At 71.7% G+C, this 22,148-nt stretch overlaps 4 protein-coding genes and 1 long non-coding RNA gene across 6 annotated transcripts; 2 read left to right on the top strand and 3 right to left on the bottom strand.

The window, feature by feature from the left end:
• Positions 1-790: 790 nt before the first annotated feature.
• Positions 791-6,237, bottom strand: EPO (erythropoietin). Its single transcript, XM_087777838.1, has 5 exons — positions 3,543-6,237; positions 3,077-3,201; positions 2,516-2,602; positions 1,556-1,720; positions 791-1,025 (listed from the first exon to the last, which is right to left on the bottom strand). The coding sequence occupies exons 1-5, from the start codon at positions 3,553-3,555 to the stop codon at positions 900-902; spliced, it is 516 nt and encodes a 171-aa protein (XP_087633964.1). The 5' UTR covers positions 3,556-6,237; the 3' UTR covers positions 791-899.
• A 140-nt stretch (positions 6,238-6,377) lies between these two features.
• On the bottom strand, positions 6,378-8,362 carry POP7 (POP7 ribonuclease P/MRP subunit). Its single transcript, XM_087777837.1, has 2 exons — positions 7,760-8,362; positions 6,378-7,108 (listed from the first exon to the last, which is right to left on the bottom strand). The coding sequence occupies exon 2, from the start codon at positions 7,105-7,107 to the stop codon at positions 6,511-6,513; it is 597 nt and encodes a 198-aa protein (XP_087633963.1). The 5' UTR covers position 7,108; positions 7,760-8,362; the 3' UTR covers positions 6,378-6,510.
• Positions 8,363-10,056: 1,694 nt separating this feature from the next.
• Positions 10,057-16,729, top strand: ACTL6B (actin like 6B). The gene is made up of 14 exons (XM_087777822.1): positions 10,057-10,500; positions 10,648-10,724; positions 11,809-11,974; positions 12,647-12,747; positions 12,852-12,949; positions 13,912-14,006; positions 14,079-14,185; positions 14,715-14,804; positions 15,233-15,294; positions 15,379-15,493; positions 15,575-15,655; positions 15,750-15,845; positions 16,415-16,501; positions 16,592-16,729. The coding sequence occupies exons 1-14, from the start codon at positions 10,476-10,478 to the stop codon at positions 16,670-16,672; spliced, it is 1,281 nt and encodes a 426-aa protein (XP_087633948.1). The 5' UTR covers positions 10,057-10,475; the 3' UTR covers positions 16,673-16,729.
• On the bottom strand, positions 14,101-17,104 carry LOC148052996 (uncharacterized). The gene is made up of 3 exons (XR_015709058.1): positions 16,970-17,104; positions 16,597-16,716; positions 14,101-14,228 (listed from the first exon to the last, which is right to left on the bottom strand). It is a non-coding gene; the product is annotated as an uncharacterized LOC148052996 (long non-coding RNA).
• A 730-nt stretch (positions 17,105-17,834) lies between these two features.
• MEPCE (methylphosphate capping enzyme) lies at positions 17,835-21,972 on the top strand. Of its 2 annotated transcripts, XM_087777819.1 has the most exons (4): positions 17,835-19,108; positions 20,475-20,693; positions 20,781-20,907; positions 21,699-21,972. In XM_087777819.1, the coding sequence occupies exons 1-4, from the start codon at positions 17,918-17,920 to the stop codon at positions 21,749-21,751; spliced, it is 1,590 nt and encodes a 529-aa protein (XP_087633945.1). In that variant the 5' UTR covers positions 17,835-17,917; the 3' UTR covers positions 21,752-21,972. The 2 variants fall into 2 exon arrangements, with proteins under 2 accessions (XP_087633945.1, XP_087633946.1); XM_087777820.1 differs by lacking the exon at positions 20,475-20,693.
• The last annotated feature ends 176 nt before the right edge of the window (positions 21,973-22,148 follow it).

Below are 22,148 nucleotides of genomic sequence, written 5' to 3'. Positions count from 1 at the left end.
TCCCCTTATCTGACCCCGGTCAGTGACCCCGGGGGCAGCGGGGGGGCACAGGCGGCCGGGGGGGCCCAGGGGCTTTGGGGGGGGTCCAGGGGCTTTGGGGGGGACCCAGGAGTCCGGGGGGGGGACACTCAGAGGTTTTGGGGGGTCCTAAGGGCTTTGGGGGGGTCCCAGGGGCTTTGGGGGGACCCAGGGGCTTTGGGGGGGACCCAGGAGTCCGGGGGGCCCAGGGGCTTTGGGGGGGGCCCAGGAGTCCGGGGGGGGACACTCAGAGGTTTTGGGGGGTCCTAAGGGCTTTGGGGGGGGTCCCAGGGGCTTTGGGGGGCCCAGGGGCTTTGGGGGGACCCAGGAGTCTGGGGGGGACTCAGAGGTTTTGGGGGGTCCCAGGGGCTTTGCGGGACCCAGCGGCTTTGGGGACCCAGGCATCTGGGAGGGGACCTGGACATCTTGGGGGATCCCAGGGGTTTGGGGGGCCCCAGGGGCGGTCCCAGAGGTTTGGGGGGGGTCCCAGCGGTTTGGGGGGGTCCCAGAGGTTTGGGGGGGGCCCAGGGGTTTGGGGGGACCCAGGGGTTTCGGGGTCCCAGGCGTCCGGGCGCAGGGAGGAGGCGGGGGCGCGGCTCAGATAAATACCGTCGTGTTTGCATTAAGTTATGGGGGGCTTTGGAGGGGGGGGGATTTGGGGGGGGTGGTTTGCGTCTCCCCTGAGTGACAGCTGTCAATCAATCGCCCGCAGGGCCTGGGCGTGCCTGTGACGGGCAGCTGTCAATCAACCGGGTTGCTCAGGCAGGAGGAGGATGATTGACAGCTGTCAATCACCTGCCGGTACGTCCAACGTGCCGGGGGGAGGGTCCGCGGGGGGGGGGGGGAATTGGGGGATGGGATGGATGATTGACAGCTGTCTGTCATCGGCGACAGGCGTCGGCGAGGAAGAGCCGGACCTTCCCGCGGAGGAAGCTGCTGTGGACGCCCAGCAGCCGGGCCAGGGTCCGCACCCGCAGCTCGGGGGGGGGGGCGGCTCGGGGGGGGTCCTGGGGGGCAGCGGGGGGGGGGTCAGGGACCTCCATGGCCCCCCCGCAGCAGGGTGGGGACCCCCCAGGATCCCCCCTTCCCCCAAGGACCCCATCACCCCCCCGAGCGCCTCCCAGCCCCCCCGTGCCACAATGGGGCCCCCCCCAAGACCCCCCAGGACCCTCAGGGCCCCCAGGTCCCCCCAGGACCCCCGTTCCCCCTCATTCCCCCCGTTAGTGGGATAAGGTCCCCCCAGCCCCCCATACTGGGATGGGGCCCCCCCGGATCCCTGTACCAGGGCAGGGACCCCCCAGGACCCCTCCAGACCTCCCGCAGCCCCCCCATACCAGGGCAATGACCCCCCCGGCCCTCCAGGAGCCCCCAGCCCCCCATATTCAGGATGGGGACCTCCCCAGCCCCCCCATACCAGGGCAGGGTCCCCCCCAGCCCCCCATATTGGGATGGGGACCCCCCAAAACCCCCCAGCCCCCCCATACCAGGGCAGGGACCCCCCCCGGACCCCCCCGCCCTGGGCAGGGACCCCCCGTACCGGGACGGGGAACCCCCGCAGCAGGCGGGCCAGGCTGCGGGCCCCGCTGTAGGCCCGGTCGAGGGTGGGGCGCAGGCGGGGGTCTGGCAGCAGCTCCCGCGCCCGCAGGACGGCGGCCACCAGCACCGCCTGCCCCCCCCCCACCTCGCGCGCCCGCGCCCCCGCCTGCGGGCAGGGACAGGGGGGTCACAGGGGGACATCGGGGGGACGGGGGGCGTGGGGGTCACGTGAGGACATGGGGCACAGGGGGACATTGGGGGTCACGGGGGTCACATGGGGACGGGGGTCATGGGGGGGACACGGGGACATTGGGGGCACGGGGTCATGGGGGTCACACAGGGACGGGGGGGGACATTGGGGGGCACGGGGGTCACATGAGGACACCCAGGGGCACCCCAGGACGGCCACCACCCCTGGGGACCCCCCCCACTCCCCATTACCCCCAGTTCATCCCAGTTCACCCCCAGTTCATCCCCGTTCTCCCCATTTCTCCCAATTTCCCCCTGTTTTTCCCCATTTCACCACATTTTGCCCCATTTCTCTTTGTTTCGCCTCATCTTGCCCCAGTTCTCCCCATTTTGCCCCAGTTCTCCCCATTTTGCCCCGTTTCTCCCCATTTTGCCCCGTTTCTCCCTTTTTTTTGTCTGTTTCATCTCATTTCTTCCCATTTCTCCGTATTTTGCCCCGTTTCTCCCCATTTCCCCTTGTTTCAGCCCAGTTTGTCCCATTTCACCGTTTCTCCCAGTTTCTCCCCATTTCTCCCAGTTTCACCCCACTTTCCCCCATTTCTCCCCATTTTTTTCCCATCTCTCCCTGTTTTGCTCCGATTTCCCCCATTTCTCCCCTTTTTGCCCAATTTCCCCCGTTTCTCCTCGTTTTGCCCAATTTCACCCCGTTTTTTCCCCCCATTTCTCCCGTTTTGCCCAATTTCCCCCCGTTTCGCCCCGGTTCCCCACTCACGTCCATCCGCCGCCAGTCGTTGAAGTTGACACCGGGGTCGGGGACGGCCACCGCCTCGGGCAGGTCACAGGGGGGGCCGCAGCCGGCCTGGGGGGTGGGGAGGGGGACGCTGCCACCCACCCGCCCTGGCCCCACGGTGTCCCCACGGTGTCCCCAGGCCCCCCAGGCCCCCCAGTGGGTCCCTGTGCCCCCCATGGTGTCCCCCACCCCCCCCAGGGCCACCCCAAGGGGTCCCTGTGCCCCCCATGGTGTCCCCCACCCCCCAGGGCCACCCCAAGGGGTCCCTGTGCCCCTCATGGTGTCCCCAACCCCCCCAGGGGTCCCTGTGTGTCCCCCCATGATGTCCCTAAGCCCCCCAACCCCCCCCAGGGGGTCCCTGTGCCCCCCATGATGTCCCCAACCTCCCCCCACCCCCTCCAGGGGGGTCCCTGTGCCCCCCCCAGCGTCCCCCAACTCCCAGGGGGTCCCTGTGCCCCCCATGGTGTCCCCAAGCCCCCCCCCCCCCGGGGTCCCCCTGCCCCCCAGTGTCCCCAGGCCCTGCGGGGTCCCTGCCCCCCTCACCAGCCCCCTCTCGGCGTCGCGGGCCTCCAGGATGAACCTCTCCATCACCCGGGGGTCGCAGAGCGAGGGGGGGCCGTCGGGGCGCCCCGGGACCCCCAACAGCATCAGCACCAGCGCGCACAGCCCTGGGGGGGGCGGGGGGGGGGGGAGGGACCCCCCCGAGCCCCCCCAGAAGCTGCGCTGGGGATGGGGATGCTACAGCCCCCCCCCCCCCCCAGTCCCCCCCATCCCATTGGGAGTGGGGGGCGCAGAGGGGGGAGAGGGGGATGGGGGGGGGGGGCTCGGAGGCCTGGGTCCCTGTGTGTGTCCCCCGCCCCCGGTGTCCCCCGGGACCACCCGGACGCCCGCGTCCCCTCCCACCACCCGCTTCCCAGGATGCCCCATCCCCACCCGCGCCGTCACCCACCGCTGGGACCCCCCACCCCAAAAGGGGACCCAGGCATCCAACCCCCCCCCCCCAACTCACCCGCCGCCCCCATCGCCGGCTGCTCATGGCACGGGGGGGTCCCTGGGTGGCCCCGGGCCTGTGGCCGTCCCCGCCGCCGCGTCCCCCCCGTCCCCGTCCCCGGTTAATGTTTGATCCGAGGGGCCGCGGGGCCGGAAGGGCCCTTGGGGGGGGGTTTTCCCATCCGTTCCCCCCCCCCCCAAGGTTCGGCCGTCGAGGAAAAGGCCGCGCCGGCCGCCGCACGTCGGCCCCTGGCCACGGGCCACCCCCCTCCCCGGCCACGCGGGGCCGGCGCCGGGATGGCGGGGAGGGGGGACACGGGGAGGACGTGGGGACGGGGACGTGGGCACGGAGACGTGGGACAGGGTTGGGGGCGTGGGGACGGGGACGTGGGACAGGGTTGGGGACGTGGGGGACGTGGGTGCGGGGACAGAGACGTGGGACACGGATGAGGGGACAGAGCTGGGGACGGGGGGACGTGGGGACAGGGTTGGGGGGACACGGGCACGGAGGTGTGGGACGGGGACGGTGACGGGGGGTGAGGCACAGGGACATCGGGATGGGGACATGGGGACAGGGATGGGGGGACAGATTCGGGGACACGGGGATGGGCATGGCAGCGTGGGCACGAGGACATGGGGACAGGGATGGGGGACAGGGACACGGGGACGGAGATGGGGGGACAGGGAGGGGGACATGGGGACAGGGGCGTGGGGACAGCATCACAGGGATGGGAGGACAGGGACATGGGGACATGGATGGGAGGACAGGGACGGGGAAAGGCCACGAGGACAGGGACATGTGGACATGGACACAGAGGGACGGGAACACGGACACAGGGACGGGGACACAGACACAGGGATGCAGGCAAGGGGACAGGGATGGGGACACGGACACCAGGATGGCACAAGGACACGGGGACAAAGATACGAGTGTGAGGACAGGGGCACAGGAGTGTGAGGGATGGGGACACGGGGACAGGGACACGGACAGGCATAGGGACACGGGATGGGGACATGGGATGGGGACAGGGATGGGGACGTGGAGACAGGGACGGGGACATGGGGACACAGGCATAGGAATGGGGACAGGGACAGGCACAGGGACATGGGATGGGGACGAGGACACAGGGACAGGGAGACAGGGACACGGGATGGGGACGGGGACGAGGACACGGGGACACGGGCACAGGGCCACCCCACGCAAGGCCGGGGCCACGGCGGCCGAGGGTGAGGTGGGGACACGGGGCCGGGCCCGGGGACCCCGGACGGCTGGGTCCCCTCCGGACGCCCCGGTCCCTGGCCGGCTGCCGGACGCCCGGGTCCCCTCCTCGGGGGGAGGCCGTGACCGGAGGAAGCGGCCGAACAATGGGGCAGCGTCACCGTCACCGTCACGGCCAACGGTCGCCGGCGCCGCCGTGGCCCCGGCGGGGGAGACGTGGGGACCCCCGGCCCCGCGGCGGGGGGGAAATGTCACGGCGGGGGGGTCCCCAGCTCGGTGGCGGAGGTGGGGACCCCCCGGGGCGGCGGGAAGGGGACCCCGGTGGCCGGTGGCCAGTGGCCGGCGGCCGGCCCCCTGCCAGGCCGTACGTGCGGCTCGGCACAGCCGGGTCCCGGGGTCAGGTCCCCGCGGCGCCAGCGGGGCCAAAGGGCGCCCGGGGCGGGGGGGGACGACGACGACGACGAGGGGCCAGGGCCCTGCGCCGCCACCCCCCCCCCGAGCCGGGGGCTCCCCCAAAATGGCCACCTGCTCCCCAAGAAAGGTGCCCCCCCCCCCGGGATCGCAGGCCTGGACGCCGGCGTCCCCTCCCCGGCCTCGGCACCCCCGGGCGCCGGGGTCCCCCCGTTTTCCCACCCCCCCCCCCCGTGGGTCCATTGGGGGGGCGGGGGTGGGGGTTTCCTGCCCCAAAGGTCAGCGGTGACGCGGAGGAAGCCCGGCCCCTCCCCCCCGCCCCTCCCCCCCCCCGAAGCCCCAAGGCGTCGCTGCTGCCACCGTCTTTATTGGGGCGTCCCCGTCCCCCCCCAAATCCCCGACGCCCGGGTCCGCTGGCGGGGGAGGGGGGTGGGCAAGTCCTTGGTGGGGGGGATGGGCGTCATCGAGAGTCTTGGTGGCATCGTGGTGGCCCCAGGTCACTGGTGGCTCCTTGGTGGCATCGTGGTGGCCCCAGCTGATGGTCGGGTCATGGTGGCTCGCAGTGGCCCCAGCTTGGTGGCATCTCGGTGGCCCCAGCTGACGGTCGGTCATGGTGGCTCATGGTGGCCCTGGCTCGTTGGTGGCATCTTGGTGGCTCCAGCTCATGGTGGCCCCGGCTCACAGTGGCTCATGGTGGCCCTGGCTCGTTGGTGGCATCTTGGTGGCTCCAGCTCATGGTGGCCCCGGCTCGTTGGTGGCCTCATTTGCGGTGGGCCTCACTTGTTGGTAGCCCCGTCTCGTTGGTGGTTCACGGTGACTCATTGGTAGCCCCGTCTCGTTGGTGGCTCGTTGGTGGCATCTTGGCGGCCCTGGCTTGTGATGGCTCATGGTGGCTTGTGCTGGCCCCAGCTTGTAGGTGGCAGCTTGGTGGCCCGAAGATCATTGGTGGCTCGTGGCGATTCCGGGTTATGGTGGCCCTGGCTCGTCGGTGGCTCGTGGGGGCTGCAGCTTGCGGCGCTCCTAGCCCACGGTGGCTCATGGTGGCCACCCCGCGACTCACGGTGGCCCTGCCTTGTGGTGGCTCACGGCGACTCCCACTCGTGGCGCTTCCCGGTGGCCCGCAGGCACGCTTCGAGGTTGCCAAGGCACCCGCGACGCCCCAGGGCCACCGGGGGATGCTCCGGGGCGTTTTGGGGTGCCCCCGCACGGGCGACGGACCCCCCCCCCCCCCCCCCAACGCTCCACAACCGCTCAAGACCATTTCGGGGGGCTGCAGGGCCGTTCTGGGGCGCCCCCTTGCCGATCACAGCCCCCGCAGTGCCGGGGGGGGCCCCCGCTCCCCCCCGGGGACCCCCCCTCAGGCGCAGGGGGCCTCCCGGCAGACCCTGATGTGGATGGCCGAGTTGTGGCGGGGCCGGGGGGAAGCCCCCTCCCCATCTTCCTCCTCCTCCTCCTCCTCCTCCTCCTCCAGCCCCTCCCCCTCCCCCTCGCCGCCCCCACCCCGAAGCGGGGGGGGTCCCCGGCGGCGGCGGGGGGCGCCGGGGGGGGGCAGGGCGACGGAGGAGGTGCTGGCGTGAAGGCGGAGGGCGCCGGGAGCCCCCGCCTGCAGCTGCAGCGCCAGGTTGATGGCGCGGGGGACGGCCAGGCCCAGCCCGTGGAGGCGCAGTTCCCCCGGGGGGGAGACGGGGGGCCCCCCCCGAGCCCCCCCCGGAGCCAGGAGGCGCTGACAACGGCGGAGCTGAGCTCGGAAATCCGTCCGCGCCGTGACGAAAACGTCGGCTGCGGTGGCGGGGTGGTGGGGGGCGGCGGCGGAGGGCGGGGGGATGGAGGGGGGGCGGGGGGCCGGGCCCCGGCGGCGGCGGCGGTGCTGGTGGTGGTGGTGGGGGTCGCCGCCCCCCCGCTCCCGGGGACCCCCCGGTGCTGCTGACGGCGCTGCCGTGTCCCCCGAGGACATCCTGGGGGGGCGGGGGGGTCAGGGACACGGGGGGACCCTACAGCCCCCCGAGCCCCCCACCCCCCGACCCCCCTAACTCCCCCCAGATCCAAGCGCCCCAGGTACCCCCCCCAAGACCCCTAACCCCGCCCAGCCCCCCAGCCCCCCCGAGCCCAAGAGGAGCGCTGGAGCCCCCCAGCCCCCCCCCCCAGCAGCCCCACACCCCCCGCGGGAGCCCCCCAGAGCCCCTGTAGACCCCCTGGCAGCCCCCCAGATCTCCCATAGCCCCCCCAGCCCCCCTGGCAGCCCCCCAGCCCCTCATAGACCCCCCAGACTCCTCAGCAGCCCCCCAGCCCCCCGAGCTCCCCCAGGAGCCCCATAGACCCCCAAGAGCCCCGCTGGGCCCCCCATGGACCCCCCACAGACCCCCAGACCCCCCCAACAGCCCCATAGATCTACCATAGCCCCTCAGCAGCCCCATAACCCCCCCAACCCCCCGGGAGCCCCCAGATCCCCATAGACCCCCCCCCCCGCCTCCTCAGCAGCCCCATAGACCCCGCCTAGCCCCCCCAGGAGCCCCCAGGCCCCCATAGACCCCCCCAGGCCCCTCAGCAGCCCCCCCGAGCCCCCCAGCCCCCCCGGCAGCCCCCCAGGAGCCCCCTCCCGCCCTCACCTCGCCGCGTCCCCACCGCCGCCGCCGCCGCTTCCGCTTCCGGGGGGCGAGGCCACGCCCTTTCAAAAAACCCCACCCCAAACCCCGCCCGTTCCCAGACCCCGCCTTCACTCCGAGCCCCGCCCCTTCCCAAGCCCCGTCCCCACGCCCTCGCGTGGAAGGCGGGGCCGGCCCGTGCCCGCTTCACGTGGCCTTCGGCCCCGCCCCTTGCCGCCGGGTCACGTGACGCGGCGCGGGGCCGCCATCTTGGCCCCCGACACAAACAAGCGGCGGCGGCGGCGAGAGCGGGACCCGCCCCCCCCCGCCCCCTCCCCCGGGCCCCCCCGGCCGCCGGTAAGGGGGGGGGGCGGCACCGGGACCGTCGCCATGGAAACCCTGCCCTCCCCCACCCAGTCCCGTCCCGCTCTTCCCCGCCCCGCCCCCCATCGCCATGGAGACACCGCGGGGCCCTCCTCCTTGTTGCCATGGTGACACCGGAACCGCCCCCCACCCCGGGCTGTTGCTATGGAGACCGGGAGTTTCCCCAAACCAGGCCCGTTGCCGTGGCAACCAGGGACACGCCCCCTTCCAGGCCCGTTGCTATGGACACCCCACACCCTCCCCCCATCCTTGTCACCATGATGACCCCGACACCCCCCCCCCGTTGCCATGACAACACCGCCCCCTCCCGGGTCATGACCCCGGATGTTCACCCCCCCCCCCACCCCCGGGGACTCGGGCGCTGGGGGGGGCTGGGACCACCGGGCCGCTGCCCCCCCCGCCTGCGCCCCCCCCGCACCCTCGGGACCCCCCCAGCGCCCCCAAGAACCCCCCCGAGCGGCCCCTGGGTGAGCGGGGGGTCCCGGGGGGGGTCCGAGGGTCCCTTTCGGGGGGTGGGGGGGTCCCGGGGGCAGTTGGGGGTCCAGGGGGGCTGGGCGTCGCGGGGGGGGGCAGTTGGGGGCTGACCCACCCCAGACACCCCCGCCCCCCCCCCCCCCGCCGAGGGGCCCGATCCTGGCGATGGCGGCTGAGGCCCTCAACCTCGGTCTCGAGTGGGGGGGGGCCACGCAGGGGGCGGGGGGCGCCCCCCTCCCCCGTGCCCCCCTCCCCGGGTGCCCCCGCAGCACCGTCACCCTTGGCGCGTCCCTGTCCCCACGCGTCCCCCCCGTGTCCCCAATGTTCCCCCCCCCGTGTCCCTTCCCATGCCCCCTCCGTCCCCCCCATCCCCCAGTGTCCCCCAAGTCCCCATGCTGCCCCCCCATCCCCATGCTGCCCCCCTTGTGCCCCCCATCCCCCAATGTCCCCCCATGCCCCCCGTGTTCCCCCCCGCGGCCCCCCAAACCCTCCCAGGGACCCCTAATCCCCCCAGGGCCCCCCAACCCCCCAGGGCCCCCTACCCCCCCCGGAGCCCCCCAAACTCCCCCCACGGCCCCCTAACCCCCCCCCAGGGACCCCCCAAACCTCCCTAGGGCCCCCCCAACTCCCCCAACCCCCCGGGACCCCCCAAACACCCCCAAAATACCCCTGGGCCCCCCCAAACACCCCCTGGCCCCACAGCACCCCCCGGAGCACCTTACGGCCGCCCCAGCTGCCCCTTAGCGCCGGCGCTGCCCCACGGCGCTGCCCCACGGCCGGGTCCGAGCGGCCCCACGGCGAGGGGGGCCAGAGCCGCCCCCCCCCCCCGGCGGGGGCCAGAGCCGCCCCATAGCGGAGCTGGACCCATTGCATGAGGCCCCCCCCCCCCCCCCCGGGGCCGTGTTTACAGCCCCCATAGGGGGCAGCCAGGCCCCGCCCCCTCCCGGCCACGCCTCTGGCTGGGCTCCACCCCTCCACTCAGGCCCCGCCCCTCGCAGTGTGTTGCTGTGACGGGGGGGGGGGAGGGGGAGGGGCGGATTTAGGGGGAATTCGGGCGATTTCGGTTTTGTTGGTTTTAAAGCAAAACCCGGGGCGGCGCCGCCCCTCCCCCCGCCCCCCCTCACCGATTTGGGCGTTTTACGGGGAAAAAGCTCACCCCCCCAGCCCCTCCCCCACCCCCCAGCAGTAAGGCCGGAGCCCCCGCCCCTCCCCCCACCCCACGTGCCAACCCCTCCCCCACCGAGGGTGGCGCTGTTGAATGTAAGGGGGGAGGGGTATGAGCCCTTCCCCCCCCCCACCCCAACCCTACTGAGAGTGGCAGAATGTTTACAGGCCCCTCCCCCACCCCGCACCCCTCCCCCTCTAATAAACACCTCGTCAAGCCCCGCCCCTTTTCTCTTCAGTGGGCGGGGCCTGGGGGCGTGAAGTCTCGGCGCGGTGGGCGGGGCTAACGGCAAAGCCCCCGGGTTAAAGGAGGAAGCCCCGCCCCCTGCATGCAGAGGGTCGGGGAAGCCACGCCCCTTGGGTGCAGTGGGCGGGGTTCAGCACTGAAGGCGATAACAGTGGAGACCATGCCCACGCGGGGGAGGGACACGCCCCCTAGCTAAGCCACGCCCCCGCCATCCCACACCAAAGGGGCGTGTCCGGGGGCGTGCCCCGCCCCAAGGGGGCGTGTCCCGGCGCGGGGGCAGGGGGGGGAGGAAGTAAAAGCGTGCCTGCCCCTTTAAGCCGCCCTCATTGTCTGCGGCACCGGCCAATCAGCGCGCACGCCGGAGGGCGGGCGCTGATTGGCCGCGCTTCCCCCCCCCCCCGCCCCGCCGCCTCGCAGGCCACGCCCACAGCGGCGCCGGGCGCTGTCCGGTGCTGAACGGCGGCCGCCGCCATGAGCGGGGGGGTCTACGGCGGCGGTAGGGGCGGGGCCACGACGGGGGGGCGGGGCCTCGGGGAGGCGGGGCCTCGGGGGGGGGGGTCCGGGGGGGTGGGGGAGGGGGGGCGTCCGTCCGTCCGGTGTCGCCGTGTCCGTCCCGGTGTCACCGTGTGTCCCCCCCCCCCAGATGAGGTGGGGGCCCTGGTGTTCGACATCGGCTCCTTCTCGGTGCGGGCCGGCTACGCCGGGGAGGACTGTCCCAAGGTGGGTGCCGCCGCGTCGCCGCGCGTCCCGCCGCGTCACCCCCACGTCCCCTCCGGAGGGACGAGGCCGCCGTCCGCGCTGCGTGCCGTCCCCGTGGCCACGCTGGCCCCACGGCCACCATCCAAGGCCAACGTCCCCGTGGTGGTGGCATCGCCATGGCCACGTTGTCCCCAAGGCCACCACCCGCCGGCCAACGTCCCCGTCGTGGTGACGCGGCCATGTCACCCCCATGTCCCCACGGCCACCATCCAAGGCCAACGTCCCCATCGTGGTGGCATCGCCATGGCCACGCTGGCCCCACGGCCACCATCCAAGGCCAACGTCCCCGTCGTGGTGGCGTCCCCTTACCGTCCCCACGTCCCCATGGTGGTGGCATCTCCGTGGCCACGCTGGCCCCAAGGCCACCACCCTCCAAGGCCAACGTCTCCATCGTAGTGACGTGGCCACGTCGCCCCCATGTCCCCAAGGCCACCACCCGCTGGCCAACGTCCCCCATGGTGGTGGCATCTCCATGGCCACGTTGTCCCCAAGGCCACCACCCTTCAGGCCAACGTCCCCCATCGTGGTGGCATGGCCAGGCCATCCCCGTGTCCCCATGGCCACCATCCATAGGCCAATGTCCCCACCACGGTGACATCCCCATGGCCACGGTGTCCCCGTGTCCCCATGGCCACCATCCAAGGCCAGCATCTCCATCGTGGTGGCATCTCCATGGCCACGCTGGCCCCGAGGCCACCTCCCTCAGGTCAACGTCCCCATCGTGGTGGCATCGCCATGGTGGCCCCGAGGCCACCACCCGCAGCCCAACGTCCCCATCGTGGTGGCATCTCCATGGCCACGCTGGCCCCGAGGCCACCACCCAAGGCCAACATCTCCATCACGGTGGCATCGCCATGGCCACGCTGGCCCCGAGGCCACCACCCTCAGGTCAACGTCCCCATCGTGGTGGCATCGCCATGGTGGCCCCGAGGCCACCACCCGCAGCCCAACGTCCCCATCGTGGCGACATCTCCGTGGCCACGCCGTCCCCAACGTCCCCCCCGCCGCGTCCCTGTGGTGCTGGTGGTGACGGGGGCGGGGCCAGGCGGACTTCCCCACCACGGTGGGGCTGCTGTCCCCCGAGGAGGTGGCCCTGGAGCTGGACGGTGACAAGGACAAGAAGGGGGGGAAGGTCTATTACATCGACACCAACGCGCTGCACGTGGCCCGCGAGGGCATGGAGGTCCTCTCGCCCCTCAAGAACGGCATGAGTGAGTGGGGACCCGCGGGGGGGACACGGGGGGGACACAGGGGGGGGACACCCTGCAGGGCCACGGGGAACCCGTAGGAGGCATCTCAGGGGGTGGGGGGTCACCTCGTGGGGCCACCACGGGGTTGGGGACGTCCAATGGAGGCCACCATGGGCTTGGGGGTCACCTCAGGGGGCCACCAGAAGATTGGGGTCACCCCGTGGGGCCACCATGGGCTTGGGGGTCACCTCAGGGGGCCACCACGGGGTTGGGGACGTCCAATGGAGGCCACCACGGGCTTGGGGGTCACCTCAGCGGGCCACCAGAAGATTGGGGTCACCCCGTGGGGCCACCATGGGCTTGGGGGTCACCTCAGGGGGCCACCACAGGGTTGGGGACATCCAGTGGAGGCCACCATGGGCTTGGGGGTCACCTCAGGGGGCCACCAGAAGATTGGGGTCACCCCGTGGGGCCACCATGGGCTTGGGGGTCACCTCAGGGGGCCACCACGGGGTTGGGGACGTCCAATGGAGGCCACCACGGGCTTGGGGGTCACCTCAGGGGGCCACCAGAAGATTGGGGTCACCCCGTGGGGCCGCCCCTAGAGCCCCGCCCCCTCTCCAGCCCCCCAGGACCCCTCCCCGCCCCCCGCGCCCCCCCCCACGCCCCCACTCACCGTCCCCGCGTCCCCAGTCGAGGACTGGGAGTGCTTCCAGGCCATCCTGGACCACACCTACGGGAAGCACGTCAAGTCGGAGCCCGGCCTCCACCCCGTCCTCATGTCCGAGGCCCCGGTAGGTGCCCGCCCCCCTCCCCCAACCACGTGTCCCCCCCCACCGCGGCGACGGTGGCCCCCGGTGTCCCCCCGGTGTCCCCACGGTGTCCCCGCGCCCCTCAGTGGAACACCCGGGCCAAGAGGGAGAAGCTGACGGAGCTGATGTTCGAGCACTACAACATCCCCGCCTTCTTCCTCTGCAAGACGGCCGTGCTCACCGCGTATCCCCCCGTCACCCGGTGCCGTCACCCACCGGGCGACCCAACCCCCCCCCAGGGTGCCCACACAACCTCCCGCGTGGGGGCAGGGGAAGCTGGGGGGGTGGGTGTAGGGGGTGGTGGGTCTAGGGGTAGTTGGGTGGGTGTAGGGGGTGGTTGGGTGCGTGTAGGCGTAGTTTGTTGGGTGGGTCGAGGGGTAGTTGGGTGGGTGGTTGGGCCTAGGGGTGGGTGGGTGGGTTGAGGGGCAGTTGGGTGGTTGGTTGGGTGGTCAGGTGGGTGTAGGGGTAGTTGGGTGGGTGTAGGGGGTGGTTGGGTGGGTCTAGGCGTAGTTCGTTGGATGGGTCTAGTGGCAGTTGGGTGCTTGGGTGGGTGGGTGGTGGGTCTAGAGACAGTTGGGTGGGGGGAGGGCGTGGCTGGATGGGTGTAGTGGTAGTTCGTTGGGTGGGTTGAGGGGTAGTTGGGTGGGCCTGGGGTGGGTGGGTGGTTGAGTGGGTGGGTCTAGGGGTAGTTGGGTGGTTGGGTGGGTGGTTGGTGGGTCTAGGGGTGGATGGGTGGGTGGGTGGTAGGTCTAGAGATGGTTGGGTGGGTGTAGGGGGTGATTGGGTGGGTTGAGGGGTAGTTGGGTGGTTGATTGGGTGGTTGATTGGGTGGGTGGGTGGCTAGTTAGCTGTGGGGGTGGGTGGGTGGCTAGGAGGGGCTGGCTGGGGGTGGCCGGTGGGGTGCTGAGCCGCTGCTGGGCTGGCTCGTCAGCCGGCAGCTGGGCCCTTCGTTTGGCCGGGCGGGTCGTTAGGCCTTCGTCAGCCCACTGATTGGCTGAGCATCTGCCTGGGGGCGGGGGCTCACGCCTCACCAGAGGACTGGGTGAGCGCCAGGCAGGGCAACCGGCCGCGGCTCTTCGTTAGCCGGCCGCCCCCGGTTAGCGGGGCTCCCCCTCGTTAGCGCTGCCCTTGACGGTGGCGGCCCAGCTTCGCCAACGGGCGCAGCACGGGGCTGGTCCTGGACAGCGGGGCCACCCACACCACCGCCATCCCTGTCCACGACGGCTACATCCTCCAGCAAGGTGAGGGGGCGGGGCGTGGGCGGGGCCGGGCGGGGCGGGGCCCTCGCGGTGACTCACCGCTGGCTGCCGCAGGCATCGTCAAGTCGCCGCTGGCCGGGGACTTCATCTCCATGCAGTGCCGGGAGCTCTTCCAGGAGATGAACATCGACATCGTGCCGCCCTACATGATCGCCGCCAAGGTAGGGGCGGGGCTGCCGAAGGACACGCCCACCCGGGAGCAGCCTATCGGAGAAAGAGAGGGCAGGTGTTAGGCTCTGCCCCTTGGGTGGGTGGGTGGGGGGGCTTCTGCTTAGCTCCACCCCCTTAGGAGCAATTCCCTCTTAGGTCCACCCCCTTAGCTCCACCCCTTCCCCTTAGCTCCACCCCCTTAGCCTCACACCTTCCACTTAGCCCAAACTCCTTAGCTCCACCCCTTCCCCTTAGCCCTGCCCCCTTAGCTACACCTCTTCATCTTAGCTCCACCCCCTCAGGGCCAGCCTGCTCACAGGCTCCACCCCTTCCCCTTAGCTCAACCCCCCTTAGCTCCACCCCTTCCCCTTAGCTCCACCCCCTCAGGGCCAGCCTGCCCACAGGCCCCACCCGTTTAGGCCCAGCCCCTGCCCAGGCCCCACCCCCTTCAGGGCACCCCCATCACCCCGGCCCACCCACAAGAGGGATGGGGCGTGCCCCACCCCAAGCCCCGCCCCCCACCTGACACCCCGCCCCCAGGAGCCGGTACGGGAGGGGGCCCCCCCCAACTGGAAGAAGAAGGAGAAGCTGCCCCAGGTCTCCAAGTCCTGGCACAACTTCACCTGCAACGTGGGCGGGGCGGGGGGGGGGGGCCGGGGGGGTCCTGAACCCCTGGGTGCCCCATGGGAGGGGGGTCTGGATCCTTGGGGGCACCCTGGGGGGGTCCCAAACCCTGGGTCCCCTCTTAGGGAGGGGTCTGGGTCCCTGGGGGGGTCCCAAACCCCTGAGCCTCCTCTTAGGGAGGGGTCTGGGTCCCTGGGGGGGTCCTGGGGGGTCCCAAACCCCTGGGTCCCCAGTTAGGGAGTGGTCTGGGTCCCTGGGGGGGGTCCCGGGGGGTCTCAAACCCCTGGGTCCCCTGTGGGAGGGGGGTCTGGGTCCCTGGGGGGGTCCTGGGGGGGTCCCAAAGCCCTGGCTCCCCTGTGGGAGCGGGGTCTGGGTCCCTGGGGGGGGTCCCAGACACCTCAGCCCCCCCCATCACTTTGTGCCCCCCCCCCCAGGAGGTGATCCAGGACTTCCAGGCCTCGGTGCTGCAGGTCTCCGACTCCCCCTACGACGAACAGTGAGCGGGGGGGGGGGTTGGGGGGGGCTTAGGGGGGGTTTTGGGGTCCCCCCCCCACCCCATCACCCCCCCTCGCCCCCCCAGGGTGGCCGCCCAGATGCCCACGGTTCACTACGAGATGCCCAACGGCTACAACACCGACTACGGGGCCGAGCGGCTCCGCATCCCCGAGGGGCTCTTCGATCCCTCCAACGTCAAGGTTGGGGGGGTTCCGGGGGGTTTGGGGGACCCCGGGGGGTTTTGGGGGACCCCTCTGACCCCCCGTCCCCATCCCCCCCAGGGTCTCTCGGGGAACACGATGCTGGGCGTGGGGCACGTGGTCACCACCAGCATCGGGATGTGCGACATCGACATCCGACCGGTGAGTCCCCGGGGATGCGGGGGGGACGTTTTGGGGGGCGGCGGTGACGCGGTGACACCCTGACCCCCCTCGTGTCATGTCCCCCCCACCCCAGGGTCTCTACGGCAGCGTCATCGTCACCGGGGGGAACACCCTGCTGCAGGGCTTCACCGACCGCCTCAACCGGGAGCTTTCGCAGAAGACGCCTCCCGTGAGGGACAGGGGCACCCAGGCGTCCGGGGAGGGGACCCCCATGGGACGTTGAGGGGCTGGGGGGGACTCAGGCATCCAGAAAGGGGACCCCCAACCACCTCTGTGGGATTTTGGGGGGCTGGGGGGGACTCAGGTGTCTGGAAAGGGGACCCCCAACCCCTCCTGTGGGACTTTGGGGGGCTAAGGGGGACAGAGGCATCCAGAAAGGGGACCCCCAACGCCCTATGCGGGATTCTGGGGGGCTGGGGGGCACCCAGGCATTTGGGACAGCGACCCCCCATGGGATTTTGGGGGCTGGGGGGGACTCAGGCATCCAGAAAGGGGACCCCCAACCACCTCTGTGGGATTCTGGGGGGCTGGGGGGGACCCAAGTGTCTGGGAAGGGGACCCTCACTCCCCTCCATGGGATTCTGAGGGGCTGGGGGGCACCCAGGCATTTTGGAAGGGGACTCTCAACCCCGCCATGGGATTTTGGGGGGCCGGGGGGGACCCAGACTGGTCTCCCAGTTGCCCCCAGTGGCTCCCAGTTGCCCCCCACGCCCTTGATCCCCCCCCCCCCCCCCCCAGAGCATGCGCCTGAAGCTGATCGCCAGCAACAGCACCATGGAGCGGCGCTTCAGCCCCTGGATCGGGGGCTCCATCCTCGCCTCCCTCGTGAGTTGGGGGGGCGGCGGCGGGGCGGGGGGGGTCCCCGGCTGCCTGGGTCCCTCACCGCCCCCCCCCCCGTGTCCCCCCGTCCCCCAGGGCACCTTCCAGCAGATGTGGATCTCCAAGCAGGAGTACGAGGAGGGGGGGAAGCAGTGCGTGGAGCGCAAGTGCCCCTGAGGGGGGACCCGGGCCTCCCGCTCCTGCCACTGGCGCTTCGGGGCCTGCGAGATTGGGGAAAAAAAAAAAAACAACAAAAAACAAGAAAAAAACATTAAAAAAAGCGATAATAAAGAGGCAGAAAGGTGCGGAGCGCCCCCCCCCCCCCCGGCGGGGCTCGGCTGAGGCGGCGCCGCCGCGCTGCCGGGCGGCTCGGGCAAGGGATTGAGGAGGTGCGGGGGGCGGGGGGGGGGGGCGTTTTCGTGAGGTAAAGCGGGGGGGGGGAGGGTCGGTTTGACCGATTCAGGGTTTTTTTACCTCAAAAACCGCAGCCTCGCGGCGCGCGCCCCGCCTTGGCGCCTTCCCGCGGCGCGCGAGAGGGGCGGGAATGCGCACGCGCCGGGGAGGGCAGGGCAAAGAGCGCGGCGCGCGCGGGGGGGGGACTACTGCGCACGCGCACTCTACGCCCGGGCGGGAGGGGCGACCGCGCATGCGCGGGAGGGGAGGGGGTGAGAGCGGCTCCGGTGAGCGGGGCCCGCGCATGCGCGCGGGCCGGCGGCAGCCATGCGGCTGCCCACGTGGTCCCCGCCGCTCCGTTAACGGCGGGGGGGGGGGGAGGGTGTGGTTTGCCAGGCTGTGACGTCATGAGCTGAGAGATGACGCGTGAGGGAGCGGGGAGGGAGGAGACAGGCGCCATAGGGGGAAGGGGGGCGCTTTCCCGCCGCTGCGCATGCGCGGAGCGCCGCGGACTCCAACTCCCGGCGATCCCCGCGCGGAGCGAGGACACCCCCCCCCCCGCCCGCCGCCACCTGAGGCGCCCGCACCGCGCCCGCTCCGCCTCCCCGCCGCCCTCCCCCCCGCTCCCCGCCGCGCTCCGCTCATCCCCGTCACCCGCAGCCGCTCCCCCCCGCCCCGCTCCCCGCTTCCCCCCGCCGCCTCCCCGGGGACGCGCCGCTCCGCTTGCGCCATCCGCGCAGGCACTCGCCGCGGCCACCCCCACCCCCTCAGGCCCCCCTCCTTGCCTTCCCTCCTCCCCCCCTCCGCGCGCCGCCTCCTCCCATTGGCCACCTCCCCCGCCGCCGCCTCTCCCATTGGCTCCCCGCTCTCCCCGCCCCCTCGCGGGAGGTGTGGGTAGGCGTCGCCCCGCCCACCCCCTATATAAAGCCCGGCGGGCCGCCGCGCTCCTGCCATCGCGGGCGGGAGGTGGCGGGCGCGGAGGGGCCCCGCTCCGCTCCCCCCCCCCACAGCACCCCCTAGCGGCGGCGCATGCGCGGCGGCGGCGGGGCTCAGCGCGCAGGCGCGGGGCGGTCCGGGTCCGCAATGGCGGCCGAGCCGGAGGCCTTCCTGGTGCCGCCGCCTCCTTCTTCATCTTCCTCCGCTACCGGTAGGCGGGAGGAGGAAGAAGAAGAAGCTTCGGCCGCCGCCGAGGCTCCGCGGCCGCGTAACGGCTTTCGGTCGGCGGGAGGAGGGAAGCGGCGTAGCAGCTGCGGGGCCAAGCAACCGGCGTGGAAACGGCGTCGCCGGGCGGCCTCGGAGTGCGGCCCGGTGCTTCCCTCCGAGTTCCTGCTGGGGGGAAACATCTTCGATCCCCTGAACCTCAACAGTCTGTTGGACGAGGAGGTGAGCCGGGCCCTCAACGCCCGCACCCCGCAGTCCTCCCCCCTCCCCGCCCGCGGTCGCGACCCCGTCGAGATCCTGGTCCCTCGCGACATCACCGACCCCCTCAGCCTCAACGCTCCCGGCGAGGGGCTGCGTTTGGCTTCTCCCGCCAAAACCGCCCGCCGCCGCCACCGTCACCGCGGCCAGCAGCGAGGAGGAGCCGCTGCCGCCGCCGCCGCTGTCACCGCCGCCGCCGCTACCACCGACGAGGCCGCCTGCCCTCACGCCCTCCCCGCCGCCACCCCGCCGCCATGCGCCGCCGCCTGCCCCGCCGCCGGCCGCCATCGGAAACGTCGACGGACTTGCAGTAAATCGGAAGGAACCCGCCCCCCTCCGGAAAAACCCAAACCCCCCGGAAAAACCCCGCAGCAGCGTCAGCGGCGCCAAGTTCGGAAATTTCAATACGGCAATTACTGCAAATATTACGGTTACCGCAACCCCGACTGCGAGGACGGGCGGCTGCGAGCCATGCGCCCCGAGTGGTTCGCGGGGAAGGAGGTGTTGGACGTGGGGTGCAACGTGGGACACCTCACCCTCAGCATCGCCAAACGTTGGGGACCCGCCCGGGTGGTGGGGTTGGACATTGACGGGGGGTTGATCCGCTCGGCGCGGCAGAATATCCGGCATTATCTGTCGGAGGAGATCCAAGCGGAAGCGGCCGGAGCGGGGAACGGCGGCGGAGGGCGGAAGGGTTTCCCCACCGCTCTCTTGGCCAGTCGGGGTCCCATCGCCGCCCCCCGCCTGCCCCCCGACGGCCCCGGCGCCGCCGACTTCCCTCACAACGTCGTTTTCGTCACGGTGAGCGGGGAGCGGGGGGGTGCGGGGGGACACGGTGGTGTTTGGGGGGGGTCGCGAGGGGTCTGAGGGGGTCTTGGGGCGGGGTTTGGGGGAACCACAGTGGTGTCGGGGGGTCGTCAAGGGGATTGAGGGGGTCGTGGGTGGGTTTTGGGGGTCACAAGGGGGTTCTGGGGGTTACAAGGGATTTGATGGGTCTCGGGTGGGGTTTTGGGGGGACATGAGGGGTTTGAGGGGGTCTGGGGTGGGGTTTTGGGGGGACACGAGGGGTTTGAGGGGTCTCGGGTGGGGTTGTGGGGGGATATGAGGGGTTTTGGGGGTCCCAAAGGGTTCGAGGGGGTCTTGGACGGGGTTTTGGGGGGGACGGGAGGGGGAGAGGCTGCTCCTGCCCAGGGTTGGAGCCGGGGGGGTGGGGCTAAGGGGGAGGGGCTTGAAGGGGCGGGGCTAGGCAGGAGACACGCCCCCGAGGGGGTCTGAGGTGGGGCCCCCCAGAGCCCTCGGTGGGGGGACCCCCAACCTCCTCAATGCCCCCCCAAACCCCCTCAGTGGGGGTCAGCATGGGTTGTGTCCCCCCCAAGCCCCTCAGTGCCCCCCAATGTCCCCCCAAAACTCCTTAGTGCCCCCCAAAAGACATTAATGCCCCACAATGTCCCCCAAAACATCCTCAGTAGCGCCTCTACACCCCTCAGTGTCCCCCCCAACCCCCTCAGTGCCCCCCCAGACCCCTCAGTGGCCCCCCCAAACCCCCTTAGTGCCCCCCTCAGTGCCCCCCAAAACCCCTCAGTGGCCCCCATACACCCCCCTACACCCCCCAGCCCCCTCAGTGCCCCCCCAACCCCCTCAGTGCCCCTCCCCCCACCCCCCAGACCCCTCAGTGGCCCCCCCAAGCCCCCTTAGTGCCCCCTTCAGTGCCCCCCAAAACCCCTCAGTGCCCCCCCTACACCCCCCAACCCCCTCAGTGCCCCCCAACCCCCTCAGTGCTCCCCCCTACAGCCCCCAGACCCCTCAGTGGCCCCCCCAAACCCCCTCGGTGCCCCCCCCACACCCCCCAGACCCCTCAGTGGCCCCCCCAAACCCCCTCAGTGCCCCCCCTACACCCCCCAGACCCCTCAGTGCCCCCTACACCCCCCAACCCCCTCAGTGCTCCCCCCACACCCCCCAACCCCCTCAGTGCCCCCCTACACCCCCCAGACCCCTCAGTGGCCCCCCCCAACCCCCTCAGTGCCCCCCCTACACCCCCCAGACCCCTCCATGGCCCCCCCAAAGCCCCTCAGTGCCCCCCTCAGTACCCCCCCACCCCCTCCACCGGGGCCCAGCGCGGGTGCTCCCCCACCCCCCATAACCCCCCCATCCCCCCCCCCCCCCCCAGGGGAACTACGTGCCGGAGCGGGAGGAGGCGGTGGCGGCGCAGCGCCCCGAGTTCGACGTGGTGCTGTGCCTCTCCCTCACCAAGTGGGTGCAGCTCAACTGGGGGGACGAGGGCCTCAAGCGCCTCTTCCGCCGCGCCTACCGGCACCTGCGCCCCGGGGGGCTGCTGCTGCTCGAGCCCCAGCCCTGGGCCTCCTACCGCAAGCGCAAGGGGCTGACGGTGAGCGCGGGGGGGGGGGAGGCGGGGGGGGGGTTTGAGGGGGAGGGGCTCGGCGCTGATTCTGCGCCCCCTCGCCCCCGAAACAAGGAGACGACGTACAGGAATTACCAGCGGATCCGGCTGCGGCCCGAGCAGTTCCCCTCCTACCTCACCTCCCCCGAAGTGGGGTTCGACAGCTACGAGTTGTTGGGGACCCCCCAGCACGCGGCCAAAGGTGGGGGGGGGGGGGCTTGTGGGGGTTTTTTGGGGGGGGCTTGGGGTTTTTTGGGGGGGGGGGAGTAGGGGGGTTGGGAAGGATTGGGGGGCTTAGGGGTTTTTTGGGGGGGTGGGGGATTTTTGGGAAGGTTTGGGGGGCTTAGGGGGGTTTTGGGGGGTGTGGGGGGGTTGGGGAGGGATTTGGGGGGCTTGTGGGGGTTTTTTGGGGGGTTTTGGGGGGCTTGGGGTTTTTTTGGGGGGGAGTAGAGGGGGTTGGGAAGGATTGGGGGGCTTAGGGGTTTTTTTGGGGGGGGGTTGGTTTTTTTGGGGGGTCTTGAGGGGGTTGGGGGATTTTTGGGAAGGTTTGGGGGCTTAGGGGGGTTTTGGGGGGTGGGGTGGGGTTGGGGAGGGATTTGGGGGGCTTGTGGGGTTTTTTGGGGGGGGGGTTGTTTTTTTGGGGGGGTTTTTTGTGGCCGTGGGGGGTTTTGGGGGATTTTTGGGGGGGGGGTTGGGAGGGATGGGGGGCTTGAGGGTTTTTGGGGGGGGGGTTGGGAGGGGTTTGGGGGGTGGGAGGGATTGGGGGGTTTCAGGGGGTTCATGGGGTTTCTTGGGGGGGGGTGCGGGGTTTTTTTAGGGCGTTTGGGGGATTTTGGAGGGGGTTGAGGTTTGGGGGGGTGGGGGTCTCCCAGCCACGTGGGTCCTTGGGAAGGGGGGAGGGGCCCCAATCTGTGGGGGGGTGGGGGTTTTGGGGGGGAGGGGCAGCTGCGGGGGTCCCGGGGGCGCCCCATAACAATGCCCCCCCCCCCGCAGGCTTCCAGCGGCCCATCTATCTCTTCCACAAGGGACGAGGCGACGCCCCCTGAGCCCCTCCCCCACCTGAAATCTGGGGGGGCCCCAGTGCCGCCGGGGAGGAGAGGGAGGGGTGGCTTCCCCCCTCCCCCCACCAGATGCCAAATGGGGGGGAGGGGCTGCGCGTGAGCCCCGCCCCCAATTGCAGGATGTTCCCCTCCCCCCCCCCGGGCGTTTGCCGTGGTTTGATCTGGGCCGGGGGGGGGGCCCCGGGAATAAAGGAGGCGATTGGTCAGCAGGGGGTCGTGTTTTGGGGGGGGGGGGGTGTCACGTGGCGGGGGGTCGTCACCCCATTTTGGGGGGGGGGGTTATTTGCACACCGCCCCCCAGTGGTGCAGCCCCGGGGCGTGGCCTGTGCCCTGTCCCCCCCCCCTCCGCGTCCCCAATGGTTCCTCCTGTTTCCATAGCGAC

Source organism: Nipponia nippon, unplaced genomic scaffold (genome assembly GCF_047370975.1).
Source record: "Nipponia nippon isolate SJK-2023a ecotype South Korea unplaced genomic scaffold, ASM4737097v1 scaffold_41, whole genome shotgun sequence".
Taxonomy (NCBI): Eukaryota; Metazoa; Chordata; class Aves; order Pelecaniformes; family Threskiornithidae; genus Nipponia; species Nipponia nippon.
This window is presented reverse-complemented; position numbering and strand designations above follow the sequence as displayed.